The sequence below is a fragment of the Solea solea genome, chromosome 13, assembly GCF_958295425.1.
Source record: "Solea solea chromosome 13, fSolSol10.1, whole genome shotgun sequence".
Classification (NCBI taxonomy): domain Eukaryota; kingdom Metazoa; phylum Chordata; class Actinopteri; order Pleuronectiformes; family Soleidae; genus Solea; species Solea solea.
In genome coordinates, this window is record NC_081146.1 from 5,005,754 (window position 1) to 5,022,905 (window position 17,152).

Sequence of the window (17,152 nt, forward strand, 5' to 3'; positions counted from 1 at the left end):
GTAATGTTTTGATGTGTTGCATGAATGGACTGGAGATAAATTGTGGAGTTGTGTGTCTGAAACTGGAAAATGAGAGACAGCACAGAGTCCACCAGCCCCCCTAGATTAACATATCTTTTCATCACATCTTTGTTCACACATATAAAAACATAATTACATGCAGTGTTTAAATAAAACACGACAGAAATGGGGGGAGACAACAGCCGTTAGCATTTTTATTGACACCTGGTTTGATGACAGCTTCCTGTAAACAGCTCTGTTTTCACGATTGCACTACAAGCGTCTGTATCTCCTGCCACTTAAAACACATAATATATAATAATAACACAAATCATATATGTAGATTTCTGAACGACCCTGCACTTGCTTCAAAAGAACAAAAGCTAAACAAATATCCCTTTAACTTGAGAGCATAATGATTAAAGCACACCTGTTTTTCCATATGTGCTATAACTCAGGACAGAAGAGAAAACTTTACCAGGTGAAATCTCTTTTACTGCAGCACTTTCATCTCCACCTGAAACCAAAATAGAAGCCATTTAAGCCATTTTAAGTCTCTGGAGTATAATGCATGTGTGGTTGGTGGTGGGGCATGGGGGGCGTTGGGGGGCAGGTTGTGTTCCTGTGGCTCACTGAGATGGAATGTTAGATGCAAGTTGAGCCCCTGAGGGTAGAGTTATTTTTCGCCAAATAATTCATTTTGGTGACATTGAGCTCTATTTATGTATTATTTATTTATATATCTGAGGTATATTAATGTAGCACCAGTGCTTTTTTTGCCATATTGTTGCAGGCCTGTGTAGATGAGGATGCCTCAGTTCTGACTGTAATCTAATCGACATCCTGCAGCAAAGACAAAGAGTATAAATGTTTGATTAGATGAGGATAGTGGTATTGTCTTCAGTGGAGTAAATATTATAATCTAATAAAATATATACGCTTACAAGAGTTCAATCGATACAATTGCAAACGTCATCTCTCAGTTGCTAATTTGCATTTTTTCTGTGACTGGTGCTGGTCTTTTTTTTTTTTTTTTTGGTTTTCTCTTTTTGGTCGATCGTTTTGACAGTTTTATTTATTCCTCATCTGATCTATATAATTTATTTGTTAAAAAACAAATGATAAACAAAATTGCTTAACTTAAACATTTATTGAGTAACATTTATTACATAAAAAAAAGCTAGAAGGAGTTTGGCTTGTTTTTCTTAATTGCAAATGTTGTCCCACATCATTGGACATTCCTGACTAAAACTCCACAGATATTGACACATGTTTTATTGTGTTAATTTTCATGTCAATATTTGGAGGAAGCCAGATTGTTCCTGATTGTTTGCGCGGATGCTGTGAGAGGAGAGTGAGTGAGTGAGTGAGCTGATTTTACGAGCATCATTAAACACATCACAGCCGAGCAGAAACCTTTTCTTTGTGTCAGTAATCAAGTTAAGTTATATTGATTTATTTAGAGTGAAAACTTGCTCACTACCTGAAGTGACTTTTTGCTAGTTTCAATGCATATGTGTTTATGTTATAACAGGTTTAAATAACAAGGCATTATTGTATTTCATTTACAAGACCAAAAAACCCACTCAAAAAGTTACCACAGCTGCCAAATAACTATAAAACTATAAATGTATTGTTTGCTTTGGTAATTTCAACCAGTATCTCTATCTGTATTTTCTCATACTCTCTGGTGGTACATGCACATTGTTCTGGTTTTATTGAGTTCTTGATATTACTTCAGTACAAATGAATGATATACAAGTCTGAAAGGATACAAAAATAAAACAGAAAAATTCAACTATGCTTTTGTGCCAGTGCAGTGAGCCTCTGTGGACACTATTTCACAGATACTCTGAGTAGTATTTATGATTTTTAACCTTCACTGCAATAAAGATGAATATAAATAAAGTTAATGTACAAGATTGCTGGCAATAAAAGCTGCAGGAGCATTTATCATGAGTTGGATTATAAACTTCAGTTAAGAAATGAATGTATATATCAATATTTCACCTTCTCTATCAGAAAAGTGTTGCTCCATGCATTTTCAAAGCCGTAAATCTCTGCAGCAGAGAGCAGTCACTGCTGTGTCACTGATGCTGCTCTGCGGTGACTATAAGTGACTATTTATGACTGTGAGACCGCAAACAATAAGCATTAGCTTTCATCAGGAGTCTGACTTATGTCACTTCACTCATGAGGCTCCTCAAGCCCCTGAAGATTTAAAACACTAACATGGAGTATATGTAGTGGAAAACTATCTCACAATCAACAATAGCTACTTTAAAATAGGGTCAACAATGGGAGTTATCGATCTATAAGATAACACTTATTCATACTGAGTCGGAGCAGGATTTTATTTTTAATAACACCAAATCCTTTTGTCATAAGGGTGCACATATACAGTACCTCTGAGTTCTGTGAGTCTGTACCTCTGAGTTCTGTGAGTCTGTACCTCTGAGTACTGTGAGTCTGTACCTCTGAGTACTGTGAGTCTGTAACTCTGAGTTCTGTGAGTCTGTACCTCTGAGTACTGTGAGTCTGTACCTCTGAGTTCTGTGAGTCTGTACCTCTGAGTTCTGTGAGTCTGTACCTCTGAGTACTGTGAGTCTGTACCTCTGAGTACTGTGAGTCTGTACCTCTGAGTTCTGTGAGTCTGTACCTCTGTGTCGAGTACTGTGAGTCTGTAACTCTGAGTTCTGTGAGTCTGTACCTCTGAGTTCTGTGAGTCTGTACCTCTGTGTCGAGTACTGTGAGTCTGTAACTCTGAGTTCTGTGAGTCTGTACCTCTGAGTTCTGTGAGTCTGTACCTCTGAGTTCTGTGAGTCTGTACTTCTGTGTCGAGTACTGTGAGTCTGTAACTCTGAGTTCTGTGAGTCTGTACTTCTGTGTCGAGTACTGTGAGTCTGTACTTCTGTGTCGAGTACTGTGAGTCTGTAACTCTGAGTTCTGTGAGTCTGTACTTCTGTGTCGAGTACTGTGAGTCTGTACCTCTGTGTGGAGTCTGTGTTGCCGCCTTGTTTCCTTTGGACACACTGGCACTGATGACCGACACTGTTGTGGTCATCAGAGCAGACTGTTGCTCGCTCCCTCATGGTCCTTAGACTGTGAGCCATAAAAACACCGTCCTCACGAGTATCCAGACCTTGTTGATGTATAATGTTAATAATATTTTTATATATTATTAAGCCATAGTTGCTATTATATCAACTCAATCTGAACGTTCTCCTGCTTTTACACTGCGTTACTTTTTAATATTATTATTATTCTGCCAGTGTGAACAGAAATAATATTATATTATTTGTTTGCTGTGTCCTTCATCTGAAAATGGGCTCTGTCAAACTATCAGACCTGACTGAGTGAGTGTTTATATGTATACATCAGCAGAGCAGTGTTGGGGCGGATGCAGGATGCATTTATCTCAGCAGGGGATAAATGCTGAGCAAAGAGGTTTTCTGTGCTGTAATCTCCTCTGAAACTTTAGTGGACACTTCAGTGTTCAGTGAAATGTTGCTGTTAATCTTGAGAGGAAATCAGTCACTTCCTGTGTGACACGAGCTTTAACTACCACTGTACTGAGGAGGTGATGACCTTAATCAGCATCGTGTGAATTCATTTGTTACTGTTTAAGGCACCGGTGTAGTTGTTGTTGATTAAATGACTTGTTTTAACTTTCTGCATCGCTCTTAATCTCAAAGAAATGCAAAGAAACTTTCAAGAAGCTGAAATCAGAGAGGCGAGTAGTCAATCAATAATCCATATATCAGTGCAGTCTTACTGTGGTGCTTCTTCTATTGCCTTCGTGTGTTACATGCTGCTCATCAACAATGAACTCACAATTAAAGCTCATTTAGTTTGCATGCTGCATCTCTCTAAAGGGAAGTGCTGGGAAATTGGAAATCATCCAACGGTATCAAAAATAAGAATCACAGAGAGACGTTTAAGCACAGTAATTGTCTGCAATTATAGGAATTATAGTAGATGCATTCACGCTGCATTTTAATGTCAGGTATGAACAATGGGATTTATGTCATGGGCTCTCAGAACAGATGTTTATACTGAATGGGGCCACTGAACTCATCAGTGACAGTTGTTGGTCTTTGAAACATATTTCAGGCCCAGTTATTTATATATATATATATATCTGTATATATATATATATATATATATATATATATATATATATATATATATATATATATATATATATATATATATATATATATATATAAATAAATATAAATTCTGTAATGCACAACTAGAACAAGGAAAGACAATAATTATGTAAAACTGAAATGCAATAATGTTTTCATTTACAGTGAATATGTGCAAATGAAAATGGTCACAGAGCAAAATAACGGGCAGTTATTTGTCTACAGATTTCTTTCGCAAAATCCACACAGGACTGAGGCAGAAAAGGCTCAGCTGTCTTGTTTCTGCAACGCTGTCAATCAAAACTGGTTCCGCCTTTCAGACCGTTCCTCCAATCATCATGCAGAAGAGAGTCATTGAGCAAATGAGTCAACCCAGTATGTTTTTAGTTTGTGAAGGTCTTAAAGACTGTCATGTTTAACTTATAACGTCTTAAAGATTGTCATGTTTAACGGACGCTTATAACAGACAGACTTATAACTGTTATAAGTTAAACATGACAGTCTCTAAGACGTTATAAGTTAAACATGACAGTCTCTAAGACGTTATAAGTTAAACATGACAGTCTTTAAGACGTTATAAGTTAAACATGACAGTTTTTAACACCTTCACAAACTGAAAACATACTGGGTTGATTCATTTGCTCAATTACTCTCAGAATTAAAAAAAATCTAATTTAAAAAAAGATTTATGACTATATAACTATTGATTTTCTAATCAGAAAGTATCATTGAATATGAATATTAAATGACAGCATGGCTGAAATAAATAGCGCTTCACTGATTCAGAATGCAGTTAATTATCATATTAAAGGTTTATTAATCATAAATTTGATGGAGGACAATGCAGCATTGATTTCCACATTGCATCACTCTTTGTGCCAAAGAAAGGAAACTTTTCAGAGTCATGATGATGTTAAAGAAAACCAAACCATGACAGAGATATTTGACTTTGTTCCAAACTGCAATCTGATATGTCTGTCATGTAGCCTGGATGAACTCAGCTGACCATGTGATTTTGAATCTGCACACACGTCCAGCAAGGACACACTTTTGGCTCATTTCAGAATAAAAAAGAAGAAAAGGGAACCAATCACAAACCCTTGATGTCCTACAAGCGTTTAACACAATGAAGACAGAGAAGCGATGTCTAGCAGCTTTTGTAGACATCCACCATTGCTGCCACTGAAGAGCAGCTGTCTTTTGAGCCATGAGAAGCCATGACTAGATAACCATCGCTCCTAGATAACCATCGCTCCTCGAAAGTGCATGTGCATGTCAAATCTTTTTTTCAGTTTCTGTCATATTAGGTTGTTTATGTCCTCCTGGTGTGTGTTTACATTTTTGTTTAATTTTGTTAGATGAAAATGGAATGAGACGTCATCATTGACAGTTGATTGACTTGAGTTGATTGATTAGTTGGGATCAATCATTACTTTGCAGATTCTGGCTACATTAAGACACCAAGACATAATCATTCACACAGTGGGAAGTGTGGATATGTCGTGGGTCACGGCCTGTTGGTCAGACAAGACAAACCAAAAATTGACATTTCGAAAAAGAAAAAATGACTTGATACATACAGTACATGTATTCTAGGACAAAGTTGGCTAATGTATTCAGGCCATATTTATGAGTTTTACTTATAAGTGTATATAATTGCTTTAAAATATAAATCTATAAATGGTTTGTTTTTATATGAACTTCAGGCAAGGGCCTTGGTTTATGGAGACTGCCTTGACAGAAAGGCAGAAATGCTTCTGTTTTCAAAGAAAAAACTTGCCATTGATGTAAGTGATTGCCTTTGTGTTTTGAGAAATATCTTTATGCTGCCAGGCTATATTTATTTTATTTTTATTCATTGTTTTATTGCCGTTACCTGGCTCTTACATCTGTTTTCATACAGAAGTTTACTTTTGCTTTTTAAGTTGAAAAGAATGGTTATTTTCCATAACACTACACTTTTAAGATGTGTGCACCTTAAGTTAGTCTTGAAGAATTTATCTGTTAACCTGTTCCATTTTTTTTAAAAGACATTACATAGCTGTAAAGTTGGTAAAAAAAAAATATATATATATCTCTGTGTGCTGTAAAGTGGTTTAAAAAAATTAAATTGGAATCAGCTAAAATCGGTATTGGCAGGTCAAACTCATGAATAACTGGAAATCGGAATCCTTACATCCTTACTTCCCATGATTCGACACAAATTCTATTTATTTAAAAAAAAAGTATAAATGAATGAAGTGGTGAGAGTACCGTATATCAAGTTCACTTTAACAAGTAACTATTGAATACATGAAATATTTTCATTGTTCTGTGATAAAGAGATTATTGTACTGTATTCTGACGGTTACAAACACGGTGTTTTCACTTTCAGCTTGAGGAAGAAATTAATTAAAAACTTACTATTACTGAGACGATAACAGGAGTCAATTGTTGAGTCCACAATATGCTTCTGTAAAACTGGGACTCTTCATTTTAGTCATCATTAGTTAGAGAATAATGACCAAAGGAAAGAAGCGTTGCACTGAGAGGAAGAGAGCGTTCAATAAACCATGACAATGTGCCAGCAAAACCTGACGGGGAGAAACAGAGCAGCACACAACAGGAGTTCCAAATGAAATTTCACTTTGAAGGACCTTATTCTGAAAATTGAGTTCACTACCTGGAAAATTTGACAGTACCTGCAGGCCACTGATGTGGGACTATTGTAGAAGGTGTTGGCTCACTGAAAACGTGTGCGTGAGACAGTTACATCACCTTACATCATAGGCACAGAGCTGTGTTTGTCTTTGTTTGTCCCAGAACACAACCTCAGATAAATAAATAATCAAAATACGACAGTAGATTAGTTTAGGGTGGAGGATAAGGTGACTGAACCTGTCGGTTCACTGTTTTTGTTGTAGGAAAACACACAGTAAAGTTTGGTTGTGTGTTTATAACCTGCTATTTATGGTCTGGCATTTTCTCTGCACAGTGGTCTGCAGTGAATGAAAATCAATTTCATTGCCACAGTACAGTATCTAATCAGACCAGACACAAGGTGAAGAGGTTATAGACCACAGAACATTAAACACATGTTTTTACTGTCTGTCTGTAGAAAGATTACTTGAACTCCTGACTGGATTTTAATGACATTTTTAATGAAAGAGGTGTTTTGGCTTGACCCAAGGACAAATACGTGAAATCCAATTAAAGTATTTAAAATACCAATTAAATTATTGAATGGTTTAAGTATAAGCTGCCTGTTTTGTAATGTGAAGCAGGTGTAAATTGTTTTCTCAACAGTGTAAGCTCTGTGGACGCTTGTGTGCTCTGCAAACAGCAGCTATGTTAACATACAGCAGGTACAATGTTCCTGGCAGTGTGAACAGTTTGTATATCATTTTAAAATGTGAACATATTTGCTTGTCAGAGGCACAAAGGCCCTGTTGCCTCACATCAAGAGAGTCACCAGCTCAAATCTCAGTTCAACCGAGGGCCTTTCTTTATGGAGTTATGGAGCCTTTTCTCCGTCACAGACCAAAAACATGTAGAGGTTTACTGGACACTTTAAATGTAGGTGACTGTAGGTGTGAATGTGAGAGTGAATGGTTGTTCATCCCCGCGATGATCTGGGGACGTGTCCAGGGTGTACCCCACCTGTCGCCCTATGTCAGCTGGGATTGACTCGAGACGATAAAGCAGTAAACAGTGAGAGTGAGTGAGGCACAAATGAACTATTGGCTAAAGCATTGAAAGGAGACAAAAGCAGATGTGAAGTGTTGGCATACGTGTTTGCACTTGATGAAACATCATGTAAAGATAGTGCTAAAATGCTCTGTATTTAAACTGCAGTGTAAGTAATGTTGGCATGTATCTTGTCCTAGTTTCTCTTGGACACAGAACACTTCTTTTGTTGTTCACATGCATTTCTGTGGCTGACTTGTAACCAAAACATTTTGTTGTTGTTCCTGTTTGTCTCAAGTCACTGTGGAGTTGAAAATGTGAGTAGGTGGAGCTGACAATGTTTTGAAATCAAGTAATATTTGAAGCAGATCTTTGCTGACATACCATTTCTTCCCTCTAAACCTGCTGTCCTGGTACAGACAGCTGGACCACAACTGTGGCAGCGAGATAGTGATGGCTCTTCCCCCTTTTGTTACATATCGACTGAAGGTCTTACCACGTCAGACAGCAGCCCCGACATTTCTGTTCAATATGACAGCCCCTGTCAGAGCAACAAAAGAAAAAGAAAAGGAAGGGAGGGACTTATTTGTAGTGTGCCCTTCACAATCAGTCTCAGGTGAATTCATCTGGACATTGATCATTTGTGCCCCGGTGCTTTGTCAAGGCAATCTCAAAAGTACAAACTCTGCTCTTTGTTTTTTGCCTTTTTCATGATTATGCCTTGGCTGAAGGGAATAAAGTTCACACAGGTAATTTAGACAAGATTTGCACCTAACTTACACACCTTTGTGTCAGCTCATTTTTAAGGAATGCGTTTAGGAAGAACGTTACCAGATCTGTGGCATTTGAGCACCATTTTTTAAATTGCTATTAAATGTCAATAGCGCATGGTGCTTCAGTTTAAAGTCGATGAAAAAGCACTTGAAGCTATCGGACTGAAATTAGAATTCAGATGACGGCACAAAGAATGGTTTTCTTTTGGGAGGATGATATTAAATCTTGCTTTGTAGGCCCATCAAAGAGGTGTCATCCCTGAGCCACATCAATCCTATTCTGCTTGAGAGAGGCCGGTCTTTAATTACATCTGTGTAATCTGTGATGAACCTTCCTGGGAGCAAATACCAAAACAAATATCCAGCTCCAAATATTAACTAAGTACATACAACAATTGGACACCTTGGACAACAGTGTAGAGACACCAAAGCCAATAAAAAAAAGACAGAACAACAGTGATTGTTTAAATGTACAAATTTGCACAGTTATTTTATCAGTATTTGAAAATATTCAACAATTAAAGTTAAATCAAACAGTAAGAATAAGTAACAATAATTAATATCAGCAATAATAGCTAGACTTAAAATCAGAACTTTTTAAATGTTTTTAAAATCTTTTTTACTGAAACACCTGAGGGAAGCAAATCAAAAGAGAACCCAGAAAAAAAGAACCACTGGAGTTTAGAAGAAGAAAAATAAATCACAAAATATTGTCATGACAACTCACACAGGATCACTCACTTCATATGTATGTACAGCACAGTCACTCTATAGCTGTACAGGACAGCGTTAATGACAGTGAACAGTCATCTCTGCAGTCGAACAGCCCTAACATCTGTATTGGCATCTGTATGGATTCCACATGTAAAGGCAGGGTGAAGCAGAGGAAACAACAGAAACAGGAAAGAAAAACACTTGGAGCTACCTGGCAAATTCTTTCTTTTTCCTTTGTATCACAGTTAGAGAAGTGACAGGCCTCCATTTGTTACTCAGACAGGACTGAGAAAGCATTGTCCTGTTCCGACAGAAACGAACAACCAAAAAAACCAAAAAAACATGGTCCCTGGCTGCATAAGACGCTGCCACAGTCCTGACACCTCCTCACTTCATTCAAGCTTGTTTCAGCAAGAAACATGACATCAACATTAGTTCAGAGGTGGATAATCATGTTTGTCTGTACATTAATCAATTACAGTTCATGTAGTAAATGTTCCTTTCTGTCAAATCTCACCAAAAACACGTTAACTGGAAACGATGGAATAGAAATGCAAAGAAACCTTTGGTCAAAGAGCGAAGCTACTCACAAGGAAAACAAAAAAAAATCATTCATCAGTTAAGATTCATAAAAACGACAAAATCAAAGAGCAAAACTCAAGTGGTTTTCTAAACGTTTCTCCCTCTTTCCAACAATATAGTTCAACCCTCTTCCCGTACATTTGGGTCTGCAAGTTATACTGTTTCCTCACAGAGGAAAGAAGGAATGAAAAAGGTGCTCTTTTCATGAAAGTCATGTTTGTTTTTGATTGTCCACAAAAAAGAAGTGCCAGCAGAAAGTAACCCCGGCCCAACCATATACAATCACAGCGTAAAACGACAACATCCTTTCCAGGGAAGGAATTTAAGGTCTTTAAGACGCTCTTGAAATTCTGAACCTGCTGAGAATCTGTGTTTGTACTTATGACTGTGTGTGTGTGTGTGTGTGTGTGTGTGTCAGTTGTTGGGTTCAGTCTTATATCGAGGCCGTCTTATCCTGTGTCTCTTCATCCTGCAGGCAACTCTTACGAACAACGGGCAGCGGGTGAGCTTCTGTGTTGAAGACCCAGTCCTCCAGTGGAAGGAGGTCATCGTCAGAGAACAGCAGGTACAAATACCTAAACACACAGGGAAATCATCCAATTTACATTCATTTATTCATATCTCACTGCATACTTAACTTAAAGACTACTTTTCAGGCCACATGAATACAATTTAAAGTTTGATTCCCTACTATACATTTGACTGTGTGGTTTTGACACTGGGATGTTATTGGCTGCAGTGGAGGTTGGTGTATGTTATTAGAGGACAATATGAAAAGAATCTTGATACAATCCAGGAACAATGTACTTTTTATTATGGGACAATTTGATGTCATAGAGTTCTTTATTTTCAAATGCAAATCACAAAATGCCAAGTAAATCACTATTTATCTTTGGTGTCAAATTAGACCAGTGCATCTTATGTATATCTTTTATTAGATTGCACAAATAATGCCTGAATTATTTAAGCACAGTTCGATTAAAAACTTGAGGCCAGCTTTGACAGTTGTGAGGAAGCCTTAGCTCTTTTTAGCCCGACATGTAATTTATTACATTTTCAAAGCCTGTCTAAAACTGAGAACAAAATGAATCTAATAGTTTCACTTATGACACAAATTAGAGCTTAAGTACAAAGGGAGATGAAAAATACTATTGGATACAGAGCAGTGTGTCAGCTCATTGAGATGGTATCAAAGTAATACTGCATCTTAGAGACATCCATGTTCTATTTTTTTTAAATGTCTTAAGTGCTTCAGCCAAATCATTTGGACTTCACAAGTAAGGTAACATAACACCTAAGATCAAGATTGTTATTAGTCTGGATTATTTTAGTTTGAAGATGCAGTGAGGAAGAGCAGAGCAGCTGGTTCTATACAGTGTATTGGTTTATTGTTAACATATTACTGATTTGTATATGTAACCCTTTCTTATGTGTTACTGTACTGTTGTACAGTGCATTGATTCAACGACACTTTCTGCTGAATCATACAAGCCATATTTTCTTCAAAGACTTATCTCTGCTTTCATCCGCTCTCTGGAGCAGTTTTATACCACTGGCCTCATTTTGTCACACAACATTGCTTTGTGCTTCCACCTACACCAACTTTTATGATCAGTCTGTTTTTAAGAGGATGTACATTAGTATTAGTGCTGAAGAGGGTGATACAGTAGCAAAGGCCAGTGTCGTACTGTCAGCTTGTCCTTGTCTTGTGTCTAACACAAACCATGTAGCATCCTGAATGCTTCTGTTGCTTAATGACCTGAGGACAAACTTGTAACTGCACATTTACCGTTCATGTTTGATCGTTTTGTTGTTTTCAAAAAAGGAGGATGACCTTTGTTGACTCCTAAGCATTGATGTAGAGATTGTCTGTGTCTCACAGTACAGTTCATGGATGGAACAGATAATGAGCTTCCTAGTGTCTTTATCCATTAATGCAGAATGCTACATCAAACATTAAGTAAGTTACACAGGTGGATGTCACAGCAGAGGCAGCACAGAAACCGAAAAGAATTAAGGAGAAGAGGAGCCTGGACAGGGGTGACCTGTTCCTGTTCCTGTTGGACTAGTAAGCGTTAATTGTTTGCTTATCATCTGTGCGTGTCAGGCTGTGTCATCCATCTCCTTCATAAATAAAGTCATTCAATGTGCATACGATGAACAAAAGAGCAGCAGAAGAACATAAACACCATGATTCCTTTATCTATTTATGAATACATGCATGTGTGTATGTGCTGGGCTGTAACACATATACAGTAAAAGTTATATCCCGTACACGACGAGCATGAATGAGTCGTCCAGTGAGAGAGTTATATTATATATAATATATGGTAGAGGAAACACTGACCTCGATATATATTTAATGACCGTTGTAACAAACGATACCGTTTACCAACTGTGGGGAAACAAACCTGAGAGCTAAGCCTACGTTGTGTTACTAACACAAGAGTTATAAATTAGTTATGGCCAGCACCCCATAAGCCAAGGGCCTCCTGCCTCCAGTAACCCAGGTTTGATTCCAAACTGCGGTCAATTGCTGCGTCTCTCACCACCTCTCCACCATTTGGTGCTGTGCTGTCCAATCCAATAACTAAATGCCCCATAAAACCTTAAAAATTAGATTAGTTGTTGAATGCATGTGCAACTCTTTGCACTGACACACTACGGCCCTTCTTAATATGTCATTAAGCAATAATTTACTAATAATAACCTTCTCATGGAAGTTGATGTCTATGTCTGCACCAAACATTGGCATACATTTTGTGAAGTGATACCAAAATAGGACCTACTTGAGTGTCTCTGAGAGGAAGAAGCTCTGTTGCATGTTGTCGTGACTGACTGTCACGGTGTAAACATCTCTGATCCCAGAGAAGCCAGACTCCACTCTGCAGTGCTCCTCAAGGGCCTGACAGGAAACAGACAGGGAGCCGGTGAGTGGAAGTGTGCGAACATACATTCAAAAACATTTATTTATGGACAAGGTAAAGACTACCTCTCACAGTTGCAATTTGAGCGCACTAAGTGATTGAGTATTCATTGTTCATGCATATTTAATCTGCCCTCACAGAGATGCCAGAGATGTACTTCTGTACGGACAGAAAACCAGATATTAATCTTATGTCAATGATTTACTCAGCACGTGTGTCTGTGTCTGTGTCCACCCCAAAGTGCATCAAGCCTCTCAGCCGTCTACACAATGGAAGTTTAAGCAAAGCTAAACCTGACTAATGCTCATGGAGAGTGGCTGAACTAACCAAGCAGATTAGCACATTATTAGCCGTGCTGCAAAAGGCTGGCTTTTACACACTAATTAACAAAGATCCCAATGTGTAAATGCTTGATGTTCATCAGAGAACAGTTGAACACGGCTTTCAACGTCTGTGCCAGATAATTAAAGGCCTGTCAAACTCGTCAGCCTGATCCCTGCACTTCTCTACCCACTAAATTAATGCTAAATATATCATGCTGCTCTTCTACACTTTACTGTCTATTAGCACATTAATAATGGTGCTCCCCACATCACCTTCACCTCATGATAGTGGGGTAGCTTAATCTAGAATGTAATGTCAAGTGCCACAAAATATCAGGGAAGCTATTACAGGGTAATTAAGGGTGTTAAAAGGAATTGACATAATCAGTGAGTGCAGTTTGTAAACTCCATCACTCTCAGGAAGGAACAGGGTAAAAACTACCAAACTACCTTGTCTGTGGATATTTAAGTGATACTAATCATTCATACTGTAAAGTTACCATTTTGTTCTCCTCTCTTTTTTTACCGCCTTCAATTTAATAATCTAAAGACAAAACAGTTCATACGGATAATGGCACTGGGATTTATGACCTAGTACAGCACATAACCTCCTGTAAAAATGTGTAAAACACTTAAAAGTAAAGCTGCAAATATCTTCTAATATTAAGGCCCACAACAAAAATGTTTACACATTAATATATTTTCTATGTTACCTCAACAGCCTCCCAGCCCCACTCTCTGTACTTGGGGTCGTGCGTCAGTCTCCACATGTACATGTAGCTCTCGATCACTTCTGGTCGTAGGATGTAATATCTGTCACTCAGCCTCGTCGCCGTGGCCTCAGCGCCGCTGTCAAATCTGAACGCTTCAGGTCCCAGTTTGGTGGCTGATAGAAATTAAGGACAAGACGACAGAAACATTAATCCCTGTCAGGTAACAGATCTGCAGGGGATTTCAAAATGTAACATCATTCAAAGCACACTAAAATGTTCCTGCTTTATTTAAAGGACAAGAGAAATATCATCAGTTTGACTTTTTTGTCATTCTCATTTTATCCCCTTCAACAACAATTCAGCAGAGCACAGATCCTATTCATGATGGTGCACAAAGAAATCTATTCTTGGCTAAGACAGGAGCGTTGGAATACCAACCTCTTAAATTTAGAAACACTTACATTTCATTATGATTTTTTTATTGTATCATATTCAGAAGCATGATATCCTTAGTTGGCTTTCTTTATGATTATTGATCACTGCTAAAACCAGAAGGGACTGAACCTTTGTTTATGACCTTTGTCTATTTAACTCCAACTTCTACATGTATGTTTAGTAAACTAAATATTTTTGATTACATCATATTTTAGTATAAACCATCCTGGGTTTGTTGGTTGATATTAGCATAAACTGAATATCTAAGCCTTAAGTGTGTTTGTATAATGAGTAATCTCTTTCAGATAAAAAAATCATTTGGTTTCTTTATCCTTAGAATACATGATAACTAGTTTGCTTCTGTCACACTCATTTCTCAAATCTTATCCCAGTTTTACTTTGAAAGGTAAAAATGCTTTATTATTTCTTTGTCATAACATTGACCAAGGTCTGTAGTTGCCCCTTTAGTGCAGCCACAAGTGGATACATGCAGTTTCAAAGGTTGTAGCAGTGACATGATGATATACAGTAAACTGCTTTTAGCAAATATAGAATCATAAAAGTGTGAATGTTTATTTATGATGCCTCTGTAGTGTCACAAAAACACAGCTCGTGCTACAGAGTATTTCAGAATGTCAGTTGGCTGCTGCATGGTTAAAAAGCTCATTTCCAGATAATGACCTCAGTGAGCTTTATTCAGGTCTGTCTGAGCAAGACAAACCTGGCATTTAAATAATTATAACAACACGTCAAACTCCTGTAATGCAATTGTCCCTCTGCTTGTCCTTTAATGGAAATAATATTTTCCATATTCTTCTATACTGAATATTAATCAGTGGACAAACATAGCAGTAGAATGAGTGTCATTATGGTATCAATATTAAGCCCAGGGTTGAACAGCAGCCACTTAAAGCGTATCTCTGACAGACAGCTACTCCAAAGACTACTAACCACCATCCAGTACCTTTTAATGAGAAAAGAGAAAGCTGGTGGATGACAATGACAGAGAGGGCCACAGGTTATGATTTGAATCACATTAGCTTACTTTAAAAGCAAAGGCAGAAGGAACCTGAGGATGATTCAACAGAAGAAGGGGCAAATAAAAGCTTGAAATTAGGAGAGGAGATTATAGTTAGGGCAAAGACAGATGCCAGGGAAGAGATCAAACATAAGTCTTCTCAAGAAAATCGAAAGTGGGTTTGCTCATCATTTTTTCCCTTGTTCACTTGTTCTTGCATTTTTCTCCTGGGGAAATCTTATAGTCTGTGACTGCAACCACGTCTTATACTCAGCCTAATTTATAGGTTAGAACCACAGTAAATTTCCCATGGAATCAATTTTTATCACAATGTTCTCTCTTCCATACACCATCTCCCTTTTTATTCTTCCTCCTAAATTACAACAAGCTGTTGCTATCTAACACACTTAGAGGCACCTTCACATCTGCTTCTTACAGCTGTAAGAAATAAGCAAGTTTCTGGCTGCTTCTTATTAAGCCTGCTGTCCCTCTGTTGAGGTGAAGACAAAACAAATGTTTCTCCTATTGAGTCAGGAAAACAAAGTTATTTGGATATGTGCTTGCACAAGGTACTGATGCATAGTCAACAATGATTGTGCTCGCTCTCACTGAAAACATTACTACCAGCATAGACACCATGGAATCAGATTTTTAGCAACTTTAAAAATAACATATATATATACCCACTAAAGTCTATGATATCTCCAATAATGTTTTATGCTTCTTCATCTTTATCTGGCTGTTTGACAGCCTTTCCAAACTGGAAAAAGAAGTCTGTGTAGCATTGTAAAACACTCACTCCCAGTGTCTGTAGAGAAAATCTGTAATTTTACTTCAATTGCATTTGTGACTTTGGTGTTTGAAAACATACATTTGGATTTACTTAAGTGACACAAACTTACTAAATGATGCAGCATTAGAGCAGCAGCCCCTGTATCCACATAAGCTAAAAACACAGGTTTTCTCTCTGGATTTATGGTATAGATTTAATTAGGTGAGCCTTTTGTTTAAAAGCATTAGATGTAAATCTGATTTTCTTGTGTTCCCACTGGCACCTAAAGTAGGACCTTGCCTCCCTATCTCTTCAAGGGTAAAATAAATGATATGTATACAAGTAACTTATCTTTTGATTTGACATGGAGGTCTTCATAATCCTAGACTTTTGCTCTCACCTGAGCGTGTGTAGCTTTCATGGCATGTGTGTGTAATCTCAGCAGCCAGGTCCAGGTAGTGTTGTCTCTTCTCTGGAGCGCCATCATCAGCCCCAATGCCGATCATTCCCCCAGAGAAGCAGGCCAGGTGACCCATCTTATGATCCAGGATCCCACCTCTCCACTCAGCCATGTAGGTCAGACCGCCAGGCGACTTCTGTACCAGATTAGCTTCAATTGCCTGTAGTCACATGCAGATGAGAATACTTCAGTAATGAATGACATGGACATCATTTTGATCCCCTAGGTAAGGTAAAGGTAAATAGAAAACTGTTTTTTGTTAATTTGTCTACACTTCATGTACAAATGAAGCCTGAATGTGTTTCCTAATCTGCATAATCCTACATAATGAGTTGCCTGTGTATTACTTTCCCAATGTTTGCAGGAATTACTGCCTGAAACCTGATAAGGTATTAAGACCACACATTATGTTCTTGCACTTGCAGGTTTGAATTTCTTACTTTTTATTATTTTAAATGTAGAAGCCATTTAATGCAGTAATAATAAAGTAATTCTCATAATTGATGGAATGGTTAATCATGTTCTTTACATGGGCCAGAGTCCTGACCTGACCCACCATCGTTGCTTTAACATGCATCCTTTTCTCACATGCCTGCCTGTGTTCATTTAATTGTTACT

The 17,152-nt window shown here is 37.7% G+C and overlaps 1 protein-coding gene across 3 annotated transcripts in view; it reads right to left on the minus strand.

Moving 5' to 3' along the window:
* Positions 1 to 9,050: 9,050 nt before the first annotated feature.
* The window catches only part of LOC131471944 (mannosyl-oligosaccharide 1,2-alpha-mannosidase IA), a 178,613-nt gene continuing 170,511 nt past the window's right edge, over positions 9,051 to 17,152 (minus strand). For all 3 annotated transcript variants that reach the window (XM_058648765.1, XM_058648764.1, XM_058648763.1), the window contains 4 exons: positions 16,475 to 16,694; positions 13,850 to 14,022; positions 12,676 to 12,791; positions 9,051 to 10,461 (listed from right to left, as the gene is read on the minus strand). In XM_058648765.1, the coding sequence (XP_058504748.1) occupies positions 10,320 to 10,461; positions 12,676 to 12,791; positions 13,850 to 14,022; positions 16,475 to 16,694 (651 nt within the window). In that variant the 3' untranslated portion in view covers positions 9,051 to 10,319. The remainder of the gene's footprint in view (positions 10,462 to 12,675; positions 12,792 to 13,849; positions 14,023 to 16,474; positions 16,695 to 17,152) is intronic.